The 27,696-nt window shown below is 36.6% G+C and overlaps 1 protein-coding gene across 1 annotated transcript in view; it reads right to left on the bottom strand.

Moving 5' to 3' along the window:
• Window positions 1-27,696, bottom strand: part of LOC149251673 (Ypt/Rab-GAP domain of gyp1p superfamily protein) — a 452,310-nt gene that overhangs the window by 255,840 nt on the left and 168,774 nt on the right. The window contains exon 6 of the mRNA XM_089459518.1: window positions 1,693-1,815. Within this exon, the coding sequence (XP_089315644.1) occupies window positions 1,693-1,815 (123 nt within the window). The remainder of the gene's footprint in view (window positions 1-1,692; window positions 1,816-27,696) is intronic.

Here is a 27,696-nt window from a genome sequence, read left to right as displayed (position 1 = left end):
AACTCGGCATCTTGACTTTGCCTAACTCAGCCTCTTTGGGAGTTTAACTCGGCCTCCAAACTCATGAGCTTCAATGAGACAAGAGATAAGTGGAAAACTGTGAGTTAATTCCTTTTAACTCATAATCAACTCATTATCAACTGGTTGAGACCCTCAATTTGACTAGAGACATGTTCCCAATTATTTAATATCCTGATTTTTACGTATTTTTCCTCAGTTTTTTGAGTAAAAGTGATTATTCTTGAGGAAAAATTAATAGTTTCCACCCAAAAGTGGGTATTAAGGTAATGGTGGTACTCTAAGCATGAAAAATGAGTACCTACATGCCATACAAAACTTCCTAGTACCACTTTTTATGTGTTACATAAATTTTAATTAAAATTCCCGTTCTATAAGAAATTTTTAATTATTAAAAAATCCTATAAAAACCTAATGCAATTCCGCATAACTCAAGATAATGCCTAGCATCGTAATATACGCTGAGCCTAGACTTAGAAAACACCCTCAAGGCCTAGTTATTAAGACACGCTCCAGCTTTGGAGGATGTGAGTGAAAAAACTCAATTAATTATTTGTCCTTAAAAGAAAAAATAATTAATTAAATAAATAAAAAACACTTTGGAGCAACTTCCTTATTAACCAAGTCCCATGGGCTAAGTCTTTTACGCAAGTTCATCATGCTAATGACATTTTTTACAATTCCCCCATGGGGTACAGAATTTGCATACAGAAAGAAGAAAGAAGAAGGGGCAAAATTGCCCTCCATGACTTCCGATCTTGAAAATTTTACTGGTGCCTTGTGCAACTTTGATGTTCTTCTTCCTATCTCTACTAGGTACATCTGGCAGGTAACAGATCTCATTTCAATGTTTACCACTTACATAACTTAGAGGTTATATCACCATGTCTAAGTATCAAACCAAAGCATGCAATACCAATGAAGCATAGAATACCATTCATAAGTACAATCCGTCATCTGAGGTGTGAAGGAAGAGATCTGATATGCCATGCCTGAGCTAGCACAATCTCATATCTGAAGGAGAAACTGGAGAAATGTTTGAGTCTGGAGCTTATGAGCTTAAGAGCTCATGCCAATCAGCAGAACAACACCCCTGCAATGGTGCCTTTGGAAGTTGTTACCCCTTGGGGGGGAGGGAGGTGACCCCCCTAATGAATAAATATGTTCATTAGAGTCCCTCCACATGTCCCCATTTTTCTACATCTCCAAAACTTGGTGGAACATTGCATTTGCTTGGCCTGTAACAGCTATAGCTTTAGGACATATTTTGTGTATAGATTTGTTTTCAAACTAAGGATAAAGTAGCAGGTTTTTATGCCATATGCTTACACATTTATATTCATTAAAAAAGTAATCCTGTCATATTGTTCTGATCAAAATAATATAATAAGCCATCTCCATTCATTCCCTGTCAACTTCCTAGATCATAAAACCATCATTAACAATCACCATCATAAATAAAAAGGAAATAATATCATTATGAGATAACAATTAAAAATGTTCATGATACTATAGAAAAGTTAAAATTGCAGGCACCAAAGTGTAAAGAGTATGAACAATTCTAAACTTGATATATGACCGCTGGGAATAAAAACAACATAGGACAAACATAAACTGTACTATACAAGTAGTCCACCTAATTAAGAATTGAAAAGGTCCCCAGTACGTGCTAACCTTGACAGTAACCAATGTCTTTGTCCATCCATGCATATACTGCCAGAATATCCCAAAGTTTTGCTAAATTGCTTGAATTCTCATAGAACTTCAGTGTCCTATCCGTGCGGACCACATCTAAACCTGGCATACAAAGATGGCATTCTTAACAACCTTCCAAACTATTGCATCCTGCAATAAGAAACTATTTCTTGTATGCTTCACAAGTCCTATATTCCCAAACATTTTAGACACCTGTACAGTTATGTTATCTTATTAATGAAGAATCCAGAATCATAATTCAAAGAGATGGTGGACAATTACCCCTGCCAGGAAAAGATGCACATTAATACAATATGGGAAAATATGATACTGGAAAACCCACCAAAACTCAGATTGTAGATAGCATATGCAACTTTGAACTAACTAGTTTGAGATGTAATTGAAAGTAGCACATTTGGACTTAGTGCAGACTAATCATCGAAACAGTAACATTTCAGATGATGAGAAATTAATTTGGGTAACTTTAAAATTATATTCAGAACATCTTAAAATAGTTCCCACTGTTTTAATTTCATTCATCCTTGACACCACAAATTGTTTTCTGCCTATGCATTTGCTAAGTCAGTTTGCAACTTAACTAGGCATTTTCCCGCGTTATCACAATTCATGGAGTTTACTCAATAGGATATTTAGCTGAATCCCACCTATGGAAATCACATAATAAATCCAATCAACAATTATTTGATCAGCTAAGAAATTCAATCAAGCATGATTAGCAACCTACATAATTGTACATAACAGAACTGAATGAGACGATGTCATTTTAGAAAGAGACTGAAAAGCATAAAATAATCATTTGAAGAAAAAGAGAATGCTACTCGGGAAGGAAAAAGTATTGATGTGATTCGTTCTTAGGATAGAACCTAACAAGAATTTTACTTTATTGTAGTTTTAGTTTTTACATTAATGAGAGTTAAAAGCATTGAGCAGATAAATTTTAGGGTGTTGCATCATACACCATTATAAATGTCCACCTCAGAGATGAATTTTAGTTCATTCCTTTGTTTGGACAAGAACTGATGCCAATAATGCTCTAGGCAGGTTATCATGCAGTTATTCAAATATCGTCAAAGCTGCCAGACTATGGAGAGATAAATAATCATCAATAAACTCAACAATAGAAACAAAAGATTTTCACCTTCATCAATAATTCTAAAAACATGTAAAATTCAAAACAAAAAGGATCGTAGAATTAAAAACATAGCAACATAAAAAAGTATATTTCCGTGATGTACTTGCTGGAAAAACAACCACATGATAGATCATTTGAAACTGGACAACTTTTCTAACCCAGGAAAATAAGTAAATATTAGTAAGCTAATAGCGAAGAATGTCAGGGTATTAACACTACAACACTAGCAGCCGAAAGTTTAATAGAATTACTTAAATGTGTAATTACTAATAGGTGCTACATTATGTTAAGTGACCAACTAGATTAATAAAGCACCATTAGTGATGGTAGTTATTTAGATATCACAAACAACCAAGTGTGTAGAATATAGGGTGATCACTCCAATAACAATCCAATAAACTGTTAAACTCCACACCTCCCGTGTATTTGCATTTTTAATTATTTACATGGTATTGGAACATGTGAAGATTAGAGTGTGGAGGACATGCTTGTGATTCCAACATAGAGTTCCTGTGAATGTGAGCAAGGCAAGTTATTTATTTCAGATGTTTTATTATTAAAAAGGCTTGCTAAAATTTTAAAAGGATCATACTTTAAAGAATTGGCGAAGATAACTAATTAAACTAAAAGAAAGTTGCAAGGAAGAAAATAAATGATGTCCACAAAGAGTGGTCTCAATTTTGGCTTCCATATGGCATGTCAAGTCTCAGGTCTGGCTTTTTCAATTCGCTAGTACAGTTAAGTCACATGGTTCAGATTCGAGTTTGAGTTCCACAATGATGAAATTTAGTTCGAATCCGAATTTCCTAAAGCGGTTCAGGTAAGGTTTGCCATTAGGTTTGTCCATATACATATTTTCACAACATAAATTTTATTTATAGTATAATAAAATATCATACTGTAGGAAATAGTGCCTGTTCAAAGACAGAATATTCTGCAAATACAAAATATATTGATTGATAGAATGATAAGAATGATGATGCATTGAGCCTCGTGGCAGTCTACTTATAAGCATTGACTGCTCACAAGGTGTAGGGGTATGCTCCCTTTGACCTTTCATTAAATTTTGTTTTATTTTTATTATTATTTATTATATTTCTAGTATTATTATGTTTATAACATTGTCGTCCTCTTAAGGAATGCATTGTCCTCAGAGCATAATAAATTGGACTCTCTCTAGTTGAGCATGTTTCTATGGTGGAATGAAGTTTATCTGTTTTTAGGGGTTTAACCCCAGTCGTGCCTTATGTGTTGGTAAAACTCCTTCGTATCATTTGCATGATACTCTTAAGTCTTTTGACCTGATTGTTTAACGTGAAATCTTTTTACTTGCTGACAATATGTTATCCTTGCTTCCATTCCTCTATGTTTGATTGTGTTTTTTGCCCTCTTTTTTAATTGTAACTGATTCTTCTCGAGAGTGAAACCTTCGTGAAACCTTCAACACCATATAATTTGTAGTGTTGACCTTGCCAATTAAACTCCATGAATTGTTCTTCAACTTTCGTGGTATAACTTCCCAACTGCATCAACCATTCCACACCTAGTACCATATCCATTTCTTTGAGCAGTGGAGTGTAGAGACTTATTTGTAGTTCTAGTTCATGAATTTAAATTTTTCAGGTGCCTCCAAATGCACTTCAAGTCCGCATAGCAATATTGCCACTATGATGACATCAACTGCATCTAATAAAATTTTAATAATTATACCTTCTGTGTGCACTCCTCCTTTCTCATCAATCCAGCTTTCTAATAGTATGGGGGAGATAGGGAAACCCTGTTTAACCCCAATATCACAGCTAAAGCTATGGCTTTGACCTGGTCATATAGTCTGTACACCCATGCTCTCCATTCATCGAGGACTCCTAGTTCCAAGAGCCCTTCTCACAGTTTCTCTTTTGGGACCATGTAAAATGCCTTTTAGAAGTCCACAAAGCAACACCACAAATCCTCATCTTTGTTGTCCCATGGTTTCTTTATCATGTTCCTTAGAGTAAGGCAATCATCTACAGTGGAGTGTTTCAGTTTAAATAGTGTTCCATGGGGACACGTCACCCAAGGTCGGGTGCATGCACCCCTCCCACCCCACGCACCCCAGATGGGGGGACATCTGTGTTGAAGAATCTAGGGCAAGGTGGTGTAGTGTGATTCTTCGTTACTTGATAACAATTTGTGGAGTCTTTTTACTTTTCTTGTTAGCTTAATCTTCTTCTTATTATTATTAATGCATATGTGTGTACTTCATCAAACTGCTACCAAAACATAAAAACAAGAACACAACATGTTGGCTCTCTGTCAGGGCCAAAACCTCTCTTCTCTTGAGGGGAAAACCCTTTCATCAATTTCTCTTATTGAAGCTTCTATTGACCAATGCCAAACCCTAAACCTCTAAGAAGAGTATTCTCCAAGCACAAGTCAAGTCCTTCCTTCTTTCTGCACATTTTTCCCCGGCACTTCGTCCTCCTTCTTCCAACACTTAGTTCTCTTACTATGATTCTTGTCTAGAGATAGACCTTCCTTGAGTGAGTCTTCTTTGTAATGACCCATCTTTAATATAGAGAGCGCAAGAATATTAGCATGCATATGATAGCTACATATGCATGTATTGCATGTACTGCACTATTATATATATTTTAAATTAACTATAAATGTTGATTATCACGACACTGCTTCAGATAGAAATTACACCCTAACCCATCACCAAACATATTGCTTAATGCACCATAATTAAGGAGAAAATACCCTAAATAATTTCAAGGATATAAATTTAATAGTATAAAGTAAATATGGTTATAAGGAAATAAATGTAAAATTTAAGTTAATTATAAATATGGTTATATATTTATATATCTCATAATATTAATAAATTATCAAAATATGAAATTAATATCAAAAGGGCATTTATATAAAACTAATAAAGAAATCCTAAAGGTAAATCATATACACATGTCAATATCTGTGTAGCTTTGGACAAATAGAGTTACACGTTACAAAGGAAGGTGTCACCATGTAGGGAGCGGTGACCACCAAGAATTGATACATAAAGACGGAAGAGGAGCATGAAAAGGAAAGGGGGGAAGAAAAATGAGTTTCGGGGGAAAATACAGAGAATGGGGACAGAAAATAAATCTGTTTGAGGGATGAGCCAGGGGCTAGATTTTGGAATTGAAAATTGGAAATCTTTGAGCTGTTCTTGGAGTTTTGGGCATGGGGGTCAGTGGACTTTCATTTCGAAGTCCTCTAGATCTAGGAACCACAGAGGTTGATCCCAAATAGGCAGGGAGGAATCAGTTGGTTTGGTAACAGAATCAAAAAACTCAGAGCAACGTGAACCAGCATCAGATGGGAGAATCAAGTACGCAATTGCATTTAATTTGATAGAATTAATTTGATATAATTTTACAAGAAATTTGTCCATCTAGTTGAATCTTAACTAATAGTCCTTACATTTGGTATCAGAGCTAGTTTTCAAACCCTTGGGATCTTAGAGGCCCCAGAAGTCACTAATCTCTGTAGCTTTGCTTAAGCATCCACAAATTAAATTTAGGTTGCAGGCAAATTTTCCTTTCTATTCTTTTCCTCCTTGTTAATCTGTATTTAAGATTGGAAAACCTTCTCCAACGTAATCTTCATCTCATCTCCAAACATCCCTAGCCCCAGAATAGATGAGCATATCAGAAAGCCTAAAAGAGAGAAGTATGTTCTGTAAAACACCTCAAGAACAATAATACAGCTGCAGTCACCATGAGATGCTTTGGAGAAGAAGCAATCAGGTGTAATCTATCCTCAACAAATGCATTTACATAATATGTCAAGACAATTCCAAATAATAAAGTGCTTGAATAAGCCCAGAAGGGAGCGAGGGAATTATCACCCTCACTCTTATTTGACCCCTTCGCCCATAAAGAAAAGCAGATAATACTCCCAGCATAGCCCCTGCATATTCTGCTAATACTGTCCTGACAAGACCACAAGATTCCATTCCCAAACAACAAAGCAAATAAGATAAATAAAATAAAAACAGAAGTAAGATATAATAGCAAAATATGAAAGTACAATACAGTGTCGTTATTCCTCCATTTATTATGGAAGCCACAACCTATGAAGTAGATAAAAGTCGACCTTTCCACGGTCTTTGTTTGGCCAAAAATATTGCATTGCCAAATATGTGAATAGCTTGCAACGGAGTATGCCCGCATGCAGTGGCTCCGGAGCGTTGTTTCCTTTTGTCCATTAGGCCCTCAGTGGACATCCCGCCATTTTCCAGAGCTTCTCCAAGAGACATTATTTTGTTTACTCTCAGAACCACAATTTGACCTTTCTGTTGGGTGTCCTCGGAGTTTGCTGATAGGTTAGCTCAGTGATTAGGAATGTGTTACTTGGATTCGCATCTTGTGAATTAAAGTGGCATTGATGAAATGAATTATTGATTGATAAAAAAAAAAAAATCATGGCAAACTTCTGAATGCCTTTTCCATGGAGGAACAAAACTTCGATGGACAAATGTGACCGACCTATTTTGTTGAAGAGCTCCAAGGTAGTATCTCTATAAATATAAACCAAGAGTAATCTGTATTGATCGCAATTTCGTATATGTTCCATAATGGTACAATCCAACGACCTTGTAATCCAGTTAAATGTCAATTATGCAGCGCGTTAAATAAAGGACCACCTTGCATTTCAACATGAGCTGCCCAAGCCCTAAATCAACCCCAAGTGAACACATCTCTTTGGAAAAATTATTTCTGACAACCATAATAATAAATACAATGAAATGAATAAGCACAAAAAAAACAACCACCGAACACTACAGAATCCCTAGTAGGCAACTAAACCTTCTGTCGCGTTTGAGTTTGTGACTGACGCCGCCATTCCGTACGCCTGTTCCATAAATGTGGCCCTACCCACGTAAACAGACCCACTCGCCATCCTCCATACTATTCAATCTCTATTCATACTATGTAACCAGAAGAAAATTTTGTGGCCGCCCTCTACATTATATCAAGTTAAAACGGGTCATGTGTCATCAAGGCCCAGACAGTATCGACCTGTGGAGCGAAAGCCGAGATGCACTTCGATTTTCTTCTTTTGTCTAGTCCGTGGAACAAATATTCGTTGACGTATGGCAGTGATGAGATACACCAAAAAAATGTAGAGGAACGATGAGAAGTGCTTATCTTGATTTCAATATTGATTTGATATATAAAATATTATATTATGCTTCAAATTATATTAATATAATTTCTTAATATATATATTTTTTGTTAAATTATAAATTTATTTAAGAAATGTAATTTGTTTTAAAAAAAAAAACTTATATATCATGCGGCACCTTTAATCTATGGTAAATGTATTTTAAAGTAGAAATTTATTATATTAACATTTAAAGTTAATATATTCAGACCTTAAAAGAGAGATAATATTAAAATTAGAGTTCTTTCATTCATGATGTTTTCTATGAAGGGACATAAATTCCTTTTAGTAAAATTATCTAGGACATTATTTCAACTATTTACTTTACTATTAAAGCATTTGTGTGAAGATATTTTAGTGATTATAATTTTAAAGCATAAGACAATTGTTAACATCAAAGGTATAGTTGTAATATAGAGGTGTTATTTGTCACTTTATTAGTTTTAAAGGTATTTGTATATACTATATCATTATGTTCAACATACCTTTAGAATAATTGATTTGAATGAAGAATTATTCTTGTTCAATTCATTAGTTTTTATATAGTTTTCTAATAATATGTTATAACATAATTATGCATATCCTAGATTTTATATATATATATATATATATATATATATATATATATATATTCTAATTTGACACCTCAAATATTGTGGTTCCTGTCTTCTTTCAATGTTATTATTCGTTCACTACTTCCTCTAAATCTAGGTCTTGTAGAATATTCAAAACTTGGATTCCAATTGTTACAAGACTTGCCAAACAACATCCTTGGACTTCCACAACTAACAGCTATACCTATGTTTAGCGTTAAATAAGCAGGAATGAAAGCATATACCACAGATAAAAGATCAGTTTCAAAACTATGTTATGGGTTGTTAAAGTTGATACTAAAGGATTTACATTCGAAGGGATATCTTGAAGGAGTGTCAATGTATAGCTTATTACTGTCTACATGGCTCTGTAAGTGAAATCAAACTCTTGTTTCTTAATTTTCTCAAAAAAATAGCTTAATTAAAGGGCATAGGTAGTGTATTTAGTTGGAGTGCAGAGTTAATGTTGCTTAGACCAGGTTGTGCAAATTTCAATCTACAAAGTTCTGTTGGATGATTTGCAATAGCAACACCATTACTACTACACACATTATTGATCGGAGTATATCTTGTAGAATGGTGCTATCCCTGTCACATGAGAAATATCGTTTGTGACTAATAGGATTTTGTATCATTTTTCAACTGCTTTTGATATTTTGCTTATATAACTTGAAGGAAAGTAATGTGATTGTATTATTATAAATGGCCGCAGAGACAGTTGAGTAAATTTACAAATCCTTCACAATAAACGTTGAATGAAACACAGAATATAAGTTGAAATGTTCAATAATGCAGAGCACTTTCTAGTGGTGCTATGGTATTGGAGTTATAATAAAATGGAATGGTTGATTCTAGAAAGCTAGGATTATGTAGTTATATACCCCGTTAATAAAATTACTTTTGAACCTGAAAATTTGCTAATGTCATGGAAGTAATTACAATAACAATTCAAAAATCTGTTGTCAGCGTTTACTTTAGATACACAGAGATTGACAAATGATATGGATATCAAAAGCTTCATTGGGAAACAACCCACAGCTATAAAGAATGCTAAAACGTATCATTCACTTGAGATATCAGCAAGGGAACAGCTAGATGGAAGTAATTGCTGATTGAGATTCCTCATTACTCAAGAGTTTAGGCAATGTACTACTATATCTAAGATTGTGTTCCAACAACATTAGGGCACTGAAAAGGTTCCCTAAGGTTTGAAAAATAGGGTTAAGGTACTATAGAAATGATACATCAAACAAGTTGTTCAGGACGAACCTAGCACTGAAATCAGGAAAAGACGGTCACAGCCACGAAAACATGAAGTTAGAAGGTGGTTCAGGAGCACAATATGATCCTCTGCAGCAACAGCTGCAAAAAATGCAGGAAGAGATTCTTGCCCTCCAATTGAATCACAATCAGTTGGTCTCCAGTCTTACATCTCCCATGGAAATCCTGATAGAACACCACACTTTGATACAGAAGTCAGAGAATGAAATCTCTGCCAATCATCAGCAATTGGAAGAACTCCAGCTTTTTATGGGACAATATCGTTCAGAACCTTCCTTGGCAAGCACTTCTGCCAGCTCTCCTCAGCCCCTTGTCCCAAATCTAAATTGGACCAGTTATACATATAGGAATGGATTTTGCCCTGGATGTTTTTTCCTTTCCTCATTATGTTCAAGTAGTGGAATTTAAAGTTTGTACGATTTTGGGAGTTTTGTGGAAACTTTTCACTTTCCGATTGTCTAGTTCAGATGTAGTTTCAAGCTAGTATTTTGAAGTTTTAGTTTGGCCAGAAGATTCTTTTTATTTAAGCCAACCAGCAAGCAGTCTCTCTATTATGATGTACTTTGATGTAATTGTTGTGCTCCAAATACAGATTTTTATTTAATATAAATTCTCATTCTGGTTTTAAAATAAAAAATAAAAAATAAAATTCAGTTGCTCCCTCATCAAAACACCTTAAAGATGTCTCAAAGGCGATCCTTAAGAATGATCAGAAGTCAATACAAAATATGTAAAAGAAATTGACAAGGTTGTCTGTAATAAAAACAAGGAAATTTCTCGCTCTAAAAATCATACTCAGAACTTAATCAAATAGGTTAATAAGTTAAAAAAGTGAAAAGAAGTCGCAATAAGAAACATTGAAGCAACTTAGCAGTAAGGAATCAGTGATCAATAAAGATACAACGACTGACCCCATTGAGATAAATAAGTAATCATATGTAAAAATCCAAACCTTGGAGAAAGGAACCAATACAAATCCAAATGAAATCTTATCAACTAATATATCATCAAAAGTATCAAAAGATGATGTTTCCAAAAATAAGAGACAAGATACAAGGATTCCTTATCATCATCCAAATTATAAAAGTCACCAATTAATTCAACAAATTAACAAGAGACAAAATCAATATGAGAAGCTCAATAAAAATATTATTATATTGAAAAGAAGCTCAAGTGTGGAATCTTATCATCCCTTAATCAGAAAAGTCATAGCCACACAATTCTGTAGAAAACTGAATTAGTGTGGTCTGAACCTTTCAAAATAAAATAGTGATGCTCAATGGTTTGTAACTCGTATCATCTTGAATTTTCAACCAATGTGGAAAAAGTCGAAGTCAGGATTAATTCGGCAAGGGTCCAAAAGTTGAAAAACTCGGCAAAGTCGGGAGTTTTTCGAAAAAGTCGGCAAAATTAAAAAAACACAAAATTATTCATTTTTTTTAATTTTTTTTAACATCTAGAGTATCCACAACATCAAATAAATGCATTTCCACATAAACATGTAAAGAAAGCTAATATATAATATGTATATGAAGTCTAGTGCTACATCACATATCAAAATAGTGAATCAACTCCTGAATTTTGAGTCTTGTCTGAGTCTCAACTCTCAAGAGTCAAAATATCAACAAAAAATATAATAAATGTACATCATGAGTCATCTAAAAGTCATCAAGTAATCACTAATCAGTCACTGAGATCCTCTTCCCCTTTTACGGGAATAGGGAATGGCTTTGCCTTTTCCTCTAGAGGAAGAAGACCCTGCCCCTGGGGATACAAAATGAAATGGACTCAATCGTCCTCTAGAAGCCGATGGAAGAGGTGGCCTCTGTGCTACGTTGTCGTTGCTGCTGCCCACCCTAGATGGTGTCACCTCCTCCTCAGCATCCTCATCCAGCTCTGCTACTGCCTCCTGACCTTAATGTTGCTCCGCCTCCTCCTCCTCTATCTCTGGTTCTCCCTCCTCTGCAACTGCTACATCCTCTAGATCCACACCTAACCAATCCGGGATCGTGTCCAAGATCGGCCTCTCAGTCTCGACTCTCCATGCAGCGGTGGTATCAATATTGTCCAATGAGATGGCTTCCACATCAGTAGGTTTCTGAAGCTATCTCACCCACAATCGAAGATTGTAGTAGACGTAGACCATGTCATTGAGGCGTTGGAAATCCAATCTGTATTAGGGTCATTGATTGTAAATTAGTACTTAGAAAATTTAAATATTAAAATTAATCAAACGAATTCAAAAAATTTAATTTGAAATCTTTTTAGTTTTTACCTGTTGCTCTTTTTGGAGTGTATTTTGTCAAATACACTCCAGTTGCGATCACACCCAGAGGAACTGCATGTTTGGCTGAGCACTCGAATGGCAAGATTTTGGACATGGGGTACTCTGGCACCATAGCTTGTCCACCAAGCATCTACAAGTTAAAAGAAAAATGAGAAACATAAAAAAAAACATTGAAATTCTAAACTTGAAAGTTTGAAACAAACTGAAGCTTACCTGGCATTTGGTCGTCCTATTCTTAATAGCCATGTTAAAACCAAATGTGCCACCTCCCATCCTATAGACCTCCATTTCTTTAAAAATCTCCTCACGTTCTTGCTCAGATGACACCATCCTCTCGACACAAGTGAAGAATCCATCCATCACCTTGGCATCAAATCTGAAACCACAAGCATAAGAAAATGCAGGGTTGAGGTAGACACCTGCAGCATGAATGGGGCGATGGAGGGTATTGTTCCATCGCTAATCAATCACTCTCCATATGACCTGTTGTTTCTCTAACCCCTCGTCTCCCTTATCTGCATAATAAGCACGGATGGCTTCTTTGGCCCTATCCATGGCCTCATACAAGTAGCCCATTGCGGGCTTCTCTCCATCAACCAACTGAAGAACCTTTACCAAAGATTCTGAAATGGCACACACCTCCTCTACTCCTGCCCAAAAGCTCTAATCATATGAAACTAGTCTGCATATGCCCTCTCCCTCCGGTTTGCGGCTAATAGATAAAGAACGCCAATCCGCTGAGAGAAACATGCTCTTCACCTCCCACATAGAATTCAACAAAGACTGAAGAGATATGAAAGTAGTGGCAAATCGTGTAATGGCAGGCCGCACCAACTCTTTGTTGTTGGTGAATTTTCTCATCAAGCTAAGCACAGATGAATGATTATAAATAAATTTTGTTATGCTCTTGGATGATTCAACAATATCCCTCACAGTAGAAATTTTACCTATATCCTCCAACATCAAGTCAATGCAATGAGCAGCACAAGGTGTCCAAAACAAGTTAGGATACCTCTCCATAAGCATCTTGCCAGCTGCAACATAATTTGCAGTGTTGTCCGTTATGACTTGGACAACATTGCTTGGGCCTACTTCCTGAATGAAGAGGTCCAACAACTCACATAATAAACGTGAATCTTTAATGTGTGCAGATGCATCAACAGATTTCATAAACATTGCTTGGGACAACTAACCAAGAAGTTAAGAAGGGTCCTACCCTTCTGGTCAGTCCAACCATCTGACATGACTGTGCATCCAGTGTGCTCCCATGATGCCCTAAACTCTGCCAATCTAGCAGCGCACTCAGTCTTTTCATCTTGAAGAAGAGGCCCTCTCAATTCTACAAAGGTGGGGGCTTTGTACCCCGGGCCAACGACAGCAACAGCATCAAACATAGGCTGGTAGAATGGGTTTGTCTTGGCAATGTTGAAAGGAACATCACTCCATAGAAGACACCTACTGACCAACTTGTCAACTTCTGCATTTTCCTTTTTTTCATTGATGATCTGATCCCAGGTTGTGAACCAGTTGTTGTTCTAGGAACAAAAAAAGATGAGATAGAAGGATGAGTACCCATGGGTGAGGAAGGTGATGCTGTTGTAGAAGCACTGCCACTCTCAATTCCCCCCACTCTTGAGCCCCCTACAAGTTGTTTTGTTATTGCTGCCCTGGTGTCTTTTCCCTCCTCTTTATCCATCAATGATTGAATGGCCCGTCGGATGATTTCTGGAGTTGTGTTTTTGCAAAGTTCAACATTTTGCCCCAGAATTTGCCCCAAATGGAATTTTAATCTATTGATGCTTCCTGACATATGCTTGCCACACAACTTGCAAGTCAAATACATTCTATTGACCCCCCCAGTTTCGGGTGTAGCATCAGGCTCACCAAACTCCCACATAGAATCCAAAATCCTCGGCATTTTGTTTTAAACTTTGAGCTGGAATTTAAAGTTTAAACCTGGGCACAAAAAAAATTGAAACAAATTCAAATCAGCAAAATATAATTAGTAATTTGTATTGCACTCAGAATTTAGAAACAAATTAATAAATTTAAAATTTAAATTACAAATTTACAGTAATTTTAATTTTTAATTTTTTACATTTTCAGACCCACCGAAGTTCGAACAGTGAACACTTAAGCCATATATATTTATTATTATATGTTAACACTGTGGGCTCAATTTCTGAGCTAGCATTCTTCAAGTGGGACTGATATCCTTCACCAAAAGGGGACTGATATGCTAGAGTCTGCATTGCTGAGTTAACACCAGGTTCCTAATAACTTCTGTGTACTGTAACTCTTGTTATCAAGCTGAATGAAGGATTGTGTGTTTTCATTATAATCAGATTGTTCTTTCACAGTGGGAGATTGGATTGTAAACAATATATTTCTGAGTTAATAACTTAATATAACTATATATGCATTTCTGGGTTGAGCTTATTGGCATAACTTTTATTCTGTGTATGTATCTCTTTGAGAAAATAAACAAAAACATATGTATCTCTTTTAGCAAACAAACAAAAACATACCTACAGCCTATCTCACTCAAACTGTTCGATGAAAGTTCTCTGGAGTCTGAGACAGATTACACAAAACTTTGGAAAATTTATTGGGTATTTACTATTTAATATATCTAGAGATGAGGGTATCACCGTATCTTACAATGGTCATAACTCATAAGTTGTTAACAGTGAACACTGAACAGTTATATAATATACAGTGTACACAATACATATACGTTGTTATTTGGATAATGGGCCATGGCTTTCTGCTGCCCACAGGGCCGCAATGCGCATTGCGCATAGCCATATATGTAATATGAAATATATATTATATATTAATCATAATATACGTAACTTTTAAGTTTTAACAACGTATGGTCCGAGGCTTTGAGCATACCTTAACCTTGAGGCTTGCGGGCTCCTCTTGAGTCTTGACTCTTAATGCAATGGCAAGTTGGCAACGTTGCAACTGGCAAATGCACACCGAAAACTTAAAGTTGAAACCCTCGATTCTCCACAGTGCGGATCCGGAACAAGCCAAAACACAGTGAAAAATTAAAATGAACAATTTCTGGCTTTTTATGCCCGCGGCCATAAATTTTATAATGCAAACGATTTTTTCAATCGACTCCCGATTAAATCGGGATTAATTCAATTATATCGCGATTTTTTCGTTTTTTAAAAAATCATCAAAAAGTCGGCCGATATAATCGTTTAGGCCAAAAAATCGCATTTTTAGGAATTAATCCCGATTTTTTCGGGACTTTTTCCACACTTTTCAACCATCATAGCTTCAAGAATAGAGAATCATGAGAAGGCAGTACAAGCTAGAACAAAAACATTAGCTCTTCCATAAAATGACAAGGAGAAAACATGTTCAATGCATAGCTAATGTAATGAACACATATATAAATATATAAAGTTTAAACATCAAATAAATAATAATAATAATAATGTTAGGTCCCTATAATATTAGTGATCCCCCCATTACTATTGTCGTTGTATCCCTTATTGTTATTATTGTGCCCCTATTGTCTCCATATTGTTATTATTGTGCTCCATAGAATCCCTCTATTGTTATTTTTGTGCCTTTATATTATTATTGTTAGGTTGGCTTGGTTATATTGTGACCTCGTAGACTCCTATATATAGAAAGGAGGTTTTGTCATTTGAATCATTCAAGAATTATTCATTTGTGTAATGTAAAGAAGGTTGCCCCCTTGAAGAGGCTGAATTCTAAGGCGTTCAACTATCTTTTCTATCTTTTCGTGAACTGGTTTCATAACATTTGGTATCAGAGCTTTGGATTCTAGGGTTTCGCTGCTCCAAATAGGTCATCGTGGCATTTTCGCTATAACTTTTTTTCTGCGATGTTTCAGAAGTGAAACAAAAAATCCATTTGAGACAAAACCGCGATGAACCTCAGGTCCGAATTTCAAATCTTTTCGCACTATATTTGCGGAGATATCATCTGAGGAAGTTGGCCTTTTTGCAAACTCCTGAATTACCTACCAAACAGGTGACCTTGGGAAAATCGTCATAACTTTTGTTTCGAGCATCAGATTGAAATTTCGTAAGTTACAAAAAGAGGACAGACTGTAGTTTCCTGTGTATATTTTTCAGATACTAAGGTCAAAACAGTGACACGTGGCACTTCATACAATTTCGCTCTTCTGGAAAGGTCTATAATCAGGTCATCTTGGGAGATTGTGCATAACTCTGCCTTGGAGAATCTAAATTCAATCAGACTGGTGGCATTGGAAAGAGGACACAAAGGGCTACTGCAAGTCGCAATTTCAGAACTGGATGATCCGAAATGACAGAGATACATCAGATTCAATATCAAGTTCCTACAAAGTGAAAAAAGGTGTGTAGTTTTTTTTAAATTTTTGCATAAGCTTGGTTTGAAAAATTAGTTTGAAGGAATTCAAAAGGCATAGTAAAGCATTATTATCAGTAATTGATGTCCCGAGGAAAGAAAATGCAAACACCTAGTAAGCAACCTAAAAGTTATAGCATGACTCATGAAGAAGAGGAAGAAATGTAACATGATATATCAAAATTAGGAGAGCAAATGCAACAAATGTCACTTGCACAAAAAGTAACAGAATCTAAGACGGATGGTTTAAAGAAAGATGTAGAAACTAAGATGGATGGTTTAAAGAAAGGCGTAGAAGCTAAGATGGATTGTTTAAGGAAAGACGTAGAAGCTAGGATGGATGGCATGGAAGCTAAAATGAATGGCATGGATGCTAAAATGGATGGCATGGATGATAAGATGGAAGAATTGAAGATAAATTAGAATAAGTTGCTACAAGAAATGGTCACTAATGGTGAAAGGGTAGTAAAGGAAACTCATGATGAGAACAAAAGAAATGTTAATCATGAGTTCATAGACTCTAATGTTGGATCGAAGACCCACCATATTCCAAAAATCGACGTGAGGAAGTTTGATGGCAAGGATCCCGGAACATGGATACTACAGATGGAGCAATTTTTTGATCTCAATAATGTGCAAAACACACAAAAGGTATGTATTGCAACTTTATATTTGGAACCAAATCAGTTTGTATGGTATCAATGGCTTTGCTCTCGTAAACAAATTATCACTTGGGCAATTTTTACGGAAGAAATGACAGCACATTATGAAGATACAAAAAGCAACATTTTTTTTAGCCAATTGATAAGTCTCAAACAAAAGGGTTCAATGATAAAGCACATTGAGGAGTTCCAAAAATTGAACATAAGGGTAAAAATATTTCAGAGAAGCATAGGATTGATGTGTTCATAGGGACTTTAAAGGATAATATCCAACATGATGTTCGCCTTTGGGAACCTGATTCATTAGAAAAGGCATTCAGGTTAACAAGAAAAATGGAAAACAAAATTATGGCAACCAGGAAGCCTACCACTCACAACTATAAAGATGGAAGTGTTGTTGCCCCTAGCCTTCCACAACCTATAAGGTTGACACCACAACAATTGGAAGAAAAAAGAGCAAAAGGGCTTTGTTACAGTTGTGATAGCAAATACACTAAAGGTCATAAGTGTGCTGAGAAGAAATTATTCTACATAGATTGTGAAGAGGAAGAAGAAAAGCAACAAGAAAGGTAGAAAGAAAAGGATATACTCCAGGAACAAAGCCTAAATAAAGAAGAAATGAATCTGACCATATCTTGTAATGCATTCGCTGGAATTAGCACTCCTCAAACCATCAAGATAGAAGGACATATCAAGAAGAAAAAGGTAATAGTGTTGATTGATTCAGGAAGTACCCACAATTTTATTCATTGTAAGATAGCAAAAGAATTAAATTTCTTCCTATATCCAGCACCAGAGTGTCAAGTGATAGTTGCAAATGGAGGAATGATAAATTATTCTGGAAAGTGCCATAATATCAAGCTATCCATGGGAGAATATGTAGTGAATAGCCCAATGCTTTCCATTCCAATGGGAGGTGTTGATGTTGTACTAGGAGTCCAACGGCTACAATCCTTAGGTACAATAGCTTTTAACTTTCAAGAACTTTTCATGAAATTTTATGCCGAAGTAAAGGAAGTTGATTTAAGGGGTATTGCAGGGAAACCAGGAAAGATAATAAGCTCTAACAGTATGACAAAGCTTCTAAAAAAGGAACAACGAGGTGTAATTGCACAATTATGTTCACTAGATGTTTCCACATTGAAATCATCTATTTCTCCAGATCTCCAAAAAGCCTTGGACAATCATTCCAAGGTATTTGAGACTCCCAAAGGTCTCCCACCTATTCGTGATCATGATCATGCTATCCATTTGATTCCAGGAAGTGTTCCTCCAAACATTAGGCCGTACAGATATCCCTATGCCCAAAAGGGTGAAATTGAACATATGGTTGCAGAGATGCTTGAGACTGGTATAATTCAACCTAGCCAAAGTTCTTTCTCTGCTCTAGTAGTATTGGTGCACAAGAAGGATGGATCATGGCGCATGTATCCGGATTATAGGGAGCTCAACAAGCTCACTATTAAAGATAAGTTTCCCATTCCTATCATTGATGAATTATTGGATGAATTGCATGGATCAATTTACTTCAACAAGTTAGATCTTCATTTAAAATATCATCAAATCAAAATGAAGACTCAAGACATTACGAAAACAGCATTTAGAACTCATGAGGGTCACTATGAGCTTTTGGTCATGCCTTTTGGCCTTACCAATGCACCTTCTAGATTTCAAGGTTTGATGAATTCCATTTTCGAACCCTTCCTTGGAAAATTTGCGTTAGTATTTTTTGATGATATACTAATCTACAGCAAGTCTTGGAAGGATCATGTTGAACACGTTGACAGGGTGCTACAACTATTAGAGGAGAAACAATTATATGCAAAAATATCCAAATATTTCTTTGGAGTACAAGAGGTGGAATATCTGGGTCATATTGTATCTCATCAAGGAGTTAAGGTAGACCCTAGCAAAATTAAAGCCATTAAGGAATGGGAAATCCCCACATCCATAAAGCATTTGTGAGGATTTCTCGGGTTGACAACGTATTATCGCAAGTTTGTTAAGAATTATGGGAAAATTGCAGCACCTCTAACAACATTGTTGAAGAAAGATGCATTTTCATGGACTCCAGAAGCAACAAAGGCCTTCGAACATCTTAAAGAGGCAATGTGCCAAGCACCAGTCTTAGCTACACCAAACTTCACAAAAACATTTATTGTGGAATGTGATGCTTCCAGAAATGGAATTGGTGTTGTTTTAATGCAAGATGAAAGACCCATTACTTTCGAAAGTCGTCCAATCAAGGGAAAGTATTTACACAAAGCTATTTATGAGAAGGAAATGTTGGCAATACTACATGCACTTAAGAAATGGTGACCCTACCTAATGGGAAGACACTTCAAGGTAAAAACGGATCATGATAGCCTTAAATACTTTTTAGAACAAAGATTATCCTCTAAAGAACAACAAAAATGGGTCACAAAGATGTTGGGTTATGACTTTGAAATCATATACAAAAAAGGGAAGCAAAATGTTGTGGCAGATGCACTCTCAAGAAAGGATGAGGATGTGGAAGCATTGTTGTGTGCCATTTATATTATCCAACCAGATTGGATAAACGAAGCAAGGGAGGAATGGAAGAATGACGAAAGAGTGAGGGAACTTATTCGAAAGTTACAACAAGATTGCACTACATCTGATACATTTAGCTGGAAAAATGATTCGTTATGGTACAAAGATCACTTATACCTCTATAAGAATTCCCAACTCAAACAAAATATTCTTCTGGAATTGCACGCTTCTCCCTTAGGAGGGCACTTAGGATTTTTAAAAACTTACCACAAGGTTAAGAAGGAATTTTTTTGGGATGGCCTTAAATTGGATATTCAAAAGTTTGTGGCGGAATGTTTGGTATGCCAACAAAATAAAGTTGAAACAATTAAGACACCACGTCTATTACAACCTTTATCCATTCCAAGCCAACGTTGGGAGGAGGTTTCAATGGATTTTATCACAGGTTTACCCAAGTCTGAGAGAAAGAGTGTCATCATGGTGGTAGTTGACAGACTTACCAAGTATGCACACTTTTGTGCATTATCACATCCATTTAAAGCCAGTACAGTTTCTACCGCATTTATGGAAACAATTCAAAAGCTAAATGGAAACCCAAAGATTATTGTAAGTGATAGAGATCCCGTTTTTACTGGAAATTTTTGGACAGAATTATTTTCTTGTCTTGGTACTCAATGAGCTCATAGCTCATCTTATCATCCTCAATCTGATGGGCAAACTGAGATAGTAAACAAATGTTTGGAAGGATATCTTCGTTGCTTTGTATTTGATAAACAGACACAATGGGTCAAATGGTTGCCTCAAGCTGAATGGTAGTATAACACTTCCTTCCATACTGAAACAAAAATGACCCTATTTATGGCACTTTATGGATATCAGCCACCATCCATCACATCATATTTAAGAGAAAATTCTAATGTTCAAGCAGTGGAACATCACATCGAGCATCAACAACAAGTTGTCTAACTCTTAAAGGATATAGGTGACTAGGTATTCCTACGGCTACAACCATATAAACAAATGTCACTCAAACAAGCTAAGAAGGATAATAAATTGTCACCAAAGTATTATGGTCCGTACAATGTGTTGCAAAAGATTGGTACTATGGCATATAAATTGGAGCTTCCTGCAGCTTCTTGAGTGCACCCAATTTTCCATGTTTCATGTTTAAAGAAGGTTATAGGCGACAAGCTCCCAATTCAAACAATATTGCCAGAACTTGACAAGGAAGGAAAAATTATATTGGAACCGGAAGCAGTCATAGAAACAAGAACTCGACAGCTATGAAATCTGTCCATTTCAAAGTATCTCATCAAGTGGAAGAACCTATCCGCTGAAGATTCCACATGGGAGGATGAGAATTTTATACAAAAGCATCCAGAACTACTCAAGCGTTGAGGACAACACTTTTTTGAAAGAGAGGGGCATGTTAGGTCCCTATAATATTAGTGATCCCCCCATTACTATTGTCTTCGTATCCCTTATTGTTATTATTGTTCCCCTATTGTCCCCATATTATTATTATTGTGCCCCATAGAATCCCTCGATTGTTATTTTTGTGCCTTTATATTATTATTGTTAGGTCGGCTTGGTTATATTGTGACCCCATAGACTCCTATATATAGAAAGGAGGTTTTGTCATTTGAATCATCCAAGAATCATTCATTTGTGTAATGTAAAGGAGGTTTCCCCCTCGAAGAGGCTGAATTCTAAGGCGTTCAACTATCTTTTCTATCTTTTTGTGAGCTGGTTTCATAACAAATAACAAATAAAGTGATTCCTCCTAAATAAAGCCTAAAGGACACGACATAACAAAGAATCATGACCAATCAACCATTGTGACTAGTCAATGCATATAAGTACACAATCACATGGAAATTCATATCTTATTCAATTATTTATATATTAGTTGTCCTCTGTGGATTTTCTCAAGACAAAAAGTGCAATACTGACATTTCGGTGAAAAAAAGTAAACATTGTTCATAGTGTCAGTTTCAAGACCCATTTACCCCCATATATATAGAAAATGTTTTCCAGAATCCATATATATATATATAAAGTAAACATTGTTCAGAGTGTCAGTTTCAAGACCCATTTACCCCCATATATATATATAGAAAATATTTTCCAGAATCCATATATATATATAGAAAATATTTTCCAGAATCCATATATATATATATGGATTTTGGAAAACATTTTCTACGCACCCATAATAACGGAAAACTAGTAACAATACAAATTAATGAAAACATAAAACGAGTAATCAAAAAATATAATGGAGAAATTGGAATTATAAATTATATTAAATTATAGTGACTTACAATACACTAACCTAAGAATTGTAATCTTTTGCCACGAATAAAGCCAGCAATGTCCCGTGGTGTGACTTGTATCTCGGGATGGAGCTAAAAACTTGAAGTGGTTTCAACAAAATTGAAATATTTTCCGGAATCCATATATATATATATATGGATTCTGGAAAACGTTTTCTACGCACCCATAATAATGGAAAACTAGTAGCAATACAAATTAATGAAAACATAAAACGAGTAATCAAAAAATATAATGGAGAAATTGGAATTATAAATTATATTAAATTATAGTGACTTACAATACACTAACCTGAGAATTGTAATCTTTTGCCACGAATAAAGCCAGCAATGTCCCGTGGTGTGACTTGTATCTCGGGATGGAGCTAAAAACTTGAAGTGGTTTCAGCAAAAATTAAAATATAAAAAAAATGTCAATGTCCGAAGATTTTACAACTTTGACAAAAGGATATGGTGTTTGGTAATTAACAACACCTGGCTATGAAATTAGGCACTATACATTACCATCCAAATCAGTCAGTTTATTGATGAACATCAAAAGTTAAAAAAAAATGGAAAAATTGCAAATAAGATGTGTCACCACTCAAACTAGCAGGGGTCCTAGAAGGGGATCCTAAAAGTGAAACTACTAGGTAAAGAGAACCAATGGAGCAATAGCCCACTGTCACCTACGTAAAGGCTCCCTGCTCTTTATGGACTTTCACCGATGGGAGCAGACCCGGTATGAAGGGAATCACTAGATGGATGAATTAATGAAGAGATAAAGAGTGATCCCTAAGGCCTATTCACAAGAGAGACTCAATTGCATGGTTTACTTGCTTGAGAAGCAAGGTGTAAGGCTCTCTAAAAAAGGCCAAAGAGATTTCAAGGGCTAGGGTTTGCAAATAAGACTTGTAAAAGAGGGACCTAGTCCTAGAAACCCTTGTGAAAACTTGGTCTCCAAATGGACTTCGTGAAATTATCTTCAGTAAGTTGTGGGACCACACGGGACCAAGTGGACCCAGAATTAGGTCAAGGGGGTGGAGTTGATCAATCAAGGGTGTTCTTGACCTAATTGAGGGGGAGAGGGGGATCAAAGGGGAATTTTCACTAATTTTGATGCAATGATCCTAATGGAGTTACTAGCCAAGGGAAACCAAGGGCAAGAATCGATCTCAAAGCTAGGGCTTGGAATATCTCAAGATCCCACAATCAGAATTGCTTCAAATTTAGACGGCTTCTAGGAGACAGAATAGTGCAATAGAGGGCAAGAGATCAAATTTTTTGACTGGGTGAATCGTGAGAAATTTGGTGCCCCAGGTCACATATTGGGGCTAAGCCTAGAAAGAAAGAGAGAAGTTGAGAAAGATATGATTTAGAGTGATCACCAGGGGAGGATCAGTGCCTAAATATTTGGGAGAATTGAAGTCATGGATATTTCAATGCTTGGAATGGATTCACTTAGTAAAGGAGGCCTCTAGAACAATTTTGCATGGTATTAGGGCATGAGACAATTGCTTCAAGGTCTTTACACTTCGATTTGCATATATATGATGACTTATTAAGATAAAATTTCAATAAAGTATCTCTAGGAATATTCACTCATTCATACAAGGCCCATGACATGATGCAAAGATAAAAAGACAAATTTCGCATAAGAAAAGCAGTAAATTTCAACCTAGTATAGTGAAAATCCCTAGCGACATGCATGTGACATAAGAAAGTAACAAGAATAACATTAAAAGAGTACTAACATGTAACAAAGAGTATATCCAATCATCATTATATCCCAATAGTGAAGCCTCAAGACAAAAAATAAAGAGATCCAAACATCAAAATTCATCCAACTTCATCCTCCAAGAAGGATAGCGAAAATCTCCCAAGAAAGAAATATCCAATCCAAGTGATGATGATCAAAATGATTCATCACACGTGTATTTATACTTCCTAATGAATTTGATTTAGCTAATTAGGTCTAATTTAGCTCCTAAAATAAAATAATGTGCATAATACCAAAACTTTTGATGACAAACCCACCAAATAACTCAATAATGTAAAGATAACCCTCTCAAGAGGGTCGAATGATCAACAAAGTGAGTTGTTGGACATTTGAGGAGGCCTAATGAAGTCCAAGGGGTGCCATAATGTAGAAATAAACTCCAAACATAGTGGACAAGGGGTTGGCCTCTTGTTTTCTAATCAAGAACCTGGGGTGCTGCCAAGTGAGTGTGGGTGCACAAAGACATTCTCATGAGTTTCCAAATGGATCAAATATGCATGTAGACCATCTGTAAGGGTTGCAGTAATGACATAAGCCCTCTCTCTGCAGCGGGAGGCATCCTAGAGCATCTACCAAGTGTATGGTGCAACTGTGGAGCTGGTTGGTCATGTTGGGTTGTGTTATATTCTTTCCACGACTAGCCCACGTAGTTAACCGGGGGGTTAGAGGAGGGGCAGAGCCTCCCTTTCATTGCGTTGATTGCATAGCGAGGGGGTCACAAGGGGTTTGAGGGGTGCAGGTAACCCCTCTATGGGGTCCGGAGCAGCACCCCAGAAAATTTTGTTTTTTGGACCCTATATTAGGTTGGGCGGACCTACCTATGGTTTTGTGCATGTTTTCGCACATGGTTTTAAACACGATGGTTTTTGGTCCATGGTATTGGATGCTTCAGCATGTATAAATATGTATTGTAACATTGAAAGGAACATAATGAAAAATCATGCTGGTAGTCCCGGTTTTGGGATCCAGGGGAAAATCTCTATGTATATGTGTTTTATGTGTTATGCTCTCGCATTGTTTATTTTCTGTGTTTTAGAATTCGTATGCAGGTAATTTATGTACGAGGTTAGAACCTACATTTGGTATCAAAGTTGTTTTGGCTTCAAGGGGACGCCTTTGTTGCTGAGGGGTTTTGCTCGGGCCTGCGGTAAACCCTGTTCAGTGGGAGATCTGCGGGATCGATTCTGGTGGTGAAAGAAGATGGCGAGCAGTGGAAAGATAGAGATCAAGAAATTAATGGTCAGAGTTTTGAGTTATGGAAACTCAAAATGGAGGATCTATTTGTGGATAAAGAACAGTGAATTGCGGTAGATCCAGCTACTAAACCAACAGGAATGTCCGATGAAGAATGGAAGAAGTTGGATCGGAATGTAAAGAGCACAATACGATTGTGTGTCTCATTCAATATTGTTGAATGTATCAGGGGAAGCTACGATGAAGGCTTTGTGGGACAAGTTAAGAACTTTGTATCAATCTAAGTCTCTGGTGAATAAACTGTTCCTCTGGAAAAAGCTGTATAACCTGAGGATGAAAGATGGAGACTCGGTGACAGAGCATCTGAACGCATTTAATACTGTGGTAAGTCAATTATTATCTGTTGATATTAAAATTTCATATGAAAATAATTGCATCAGTTTGTTGTGTTCTCTACCATATTCATGGGATAGTCTAGTTAATGCAATAGGTAGCAATGCAACTGCCTTGCATTTTGATGAAATAGTCTCATCCTTGTTGATGGAGGAAATGAGACGGAAAAATATGGAGAGCCAGAATGGTGATGCCTTGTTTGCACGAGGATGGTCCCAGAACAGAAACAAAAATAAGTCATCGAGTGGGAAGTCTAAATCTAGAGGGAGATGTAAATCTCCAGGAAAACATGTAAAGGTGGTGAGCTGGAAATGTGGCAAAAAAGGGCACTACAAAAGGGACTGTAAATCTAAATCTCCTGATAAAGGAAAAGGATTTGATGATGCTCCTTCTGCAGAGGCGAAAACCACCTCAGATGAAGGTGGGGATGTGTACTTGGCTTCTTCAAGTACACATGTAGATCATGAGGCATGGTTGATTGACTCAAGTGCATCCTTTCACATCACTCCCCATAGAGAGTGGTTCTGCGAGTATGAGAAATATGATGGTGGTGATGTCTTCTTGGGGGATGACAAGAAGGCTAGAATCGTTGGTCGCGGAAAAGTAAAGATGAAGTTGCAAGGTGGAAGGGTTAGAACACTTCCGGGTGTTCTGCATATTCCTGCATTAGCCAGAAATCTGATTTCTGTAAGCGAGTTGGATGATGCAAGTGTAAAAACAGTGTTTGAGAAGGATACCTGCAAGATGGTTCGGGGGGCACTGGTATTGATGCGGGGAGTTCGAATTGGAACTCTATAAAAGCTGCAAAAACTGTTGTTGATGGGTTCAACAGTTTTGTGGTTCCTAAAAGTGGAGCAGAAAATCTAGTGGTCTCTAGAGAGAAGACCATGCTATGGCATCAAAGGCTTGGACATATTGGAGAGAAGGGCCTTCGAATACTTCATGGTAAAGGTATGGTAGAAGGTATGAGTAATAACTCTCTGGATTTTGATTTCTGTGAAAATTGTGTATATGGGAAGCAAAATCGGGTGAGTTTCCCCTCTAGTGGTAAAAGGGCGAAACATATATTAGAACTTGTGCACAGTGATGTGTTTGGGCCTGTGAAAGTTCCATCATTGGGTAAGTCTATGTACTATGTATCATATATAGATGACTTCTCAAGGAATATATGCATATATTTTCTTAAGAAGAAATCTTAAGTCGTTGACAGGTTTAAAGAATTTAAGGCTCTCGTGGAAAACCAGACAGAGAAGAAGATAAAGGTGTTGAGGACAGATAACGGTGGAGAGTTCTGCAGCAAAGAATTTGAAGAATTTTGTAAGAAGTGTGGTATAGCACGACAAAAGACTACTCCATACACACCTGAGAAAAATGGAGTTGCAGAAAAAATGAACAAGACGTTGATGGAAAGAGCAAGAAGCATGCTCAGTGGTGCCGGGTTAGGACAGGAACTCTGGGCAGAGGTGGTGGAGAAAGCATGTTACCAGGTCAACAGATCACCTTCATCAGCGTTGGAGGATAAAACTCCACAAGAGGTATGGACTGGTAAGAAACCCTCTCTTTCACATCTGAAGGTATTTGGATGTGATGCATATGTACATGTTCCAAAGGAGAAAAGAACCAAGTTGGATATAAGTCTGAAAAGTGCATCTTTATTGGGTATAAGAATGGTTTAAAGGGTTATAAGCTTTGGAACCCAGTAACAAGGAAGGTTGTGTACAACCGAGATGTGGTGTTCAGAGAGGTGAAAGATGTTATTAAACATGAAGTCTAACCAAAGGAACCTGAGAAGATAGAGTTTGAGCTTAAGGAGGAAGAATCAGACTCTACAGTAGAGGAGGAATCAGAAGATGAAGAGCCACAAACTTTGGGTGTGAAAAGATCAGTTCGAGAAAGAAGGCAGCTGGAAAGGTATAGTCCATCTGCTTTCTGTTCAAATTTTGCTTTATCTATTACTAATGATGATCCCAGAACTGTGAAGGAAGCAGTAGATTCAGAGGATGGCAAACTCTCGAAAGAGGCCATGGTTCATGAAATGGCATCTTTGCACAAAAATGGGGCTTGGGATTTGATGGAGTTGTCGGCTGGAAGGAAACCCATTGGCAGCAAATGGGTGTTTAAGAAGATGACAAATGCAGAATGAAAGGTGGAGAAATACAAAGCTCGGTTGGTAGCAAAAGGTTATTCCCAGGTGCCAAGAATCGATTTTGGTGATATTTTTTCTCCTATTGCCAAGGTAGC

The sequence above is a fragment of the Pinus tabuliformis genome, chromosome 7 (assembly GCF_031772625.1).
Source record: "Pinus tabuliformis cultivar Carrire ecotype Pingquan chromosome 7, CPIR1, whole genome shotgun sequence".
Lineage (NCBI taxonomy): Eukaryota > Viridiplantae > Streptophyta > Pinopsida > Pinales > Pinaceae > Pinus > Pinus tabuliformis.
The sequence above is the reverse complement of the archived record's forward strand: the minus strand, read 5'-3'. Positions and strand labels throughout refer to the sequence as shown.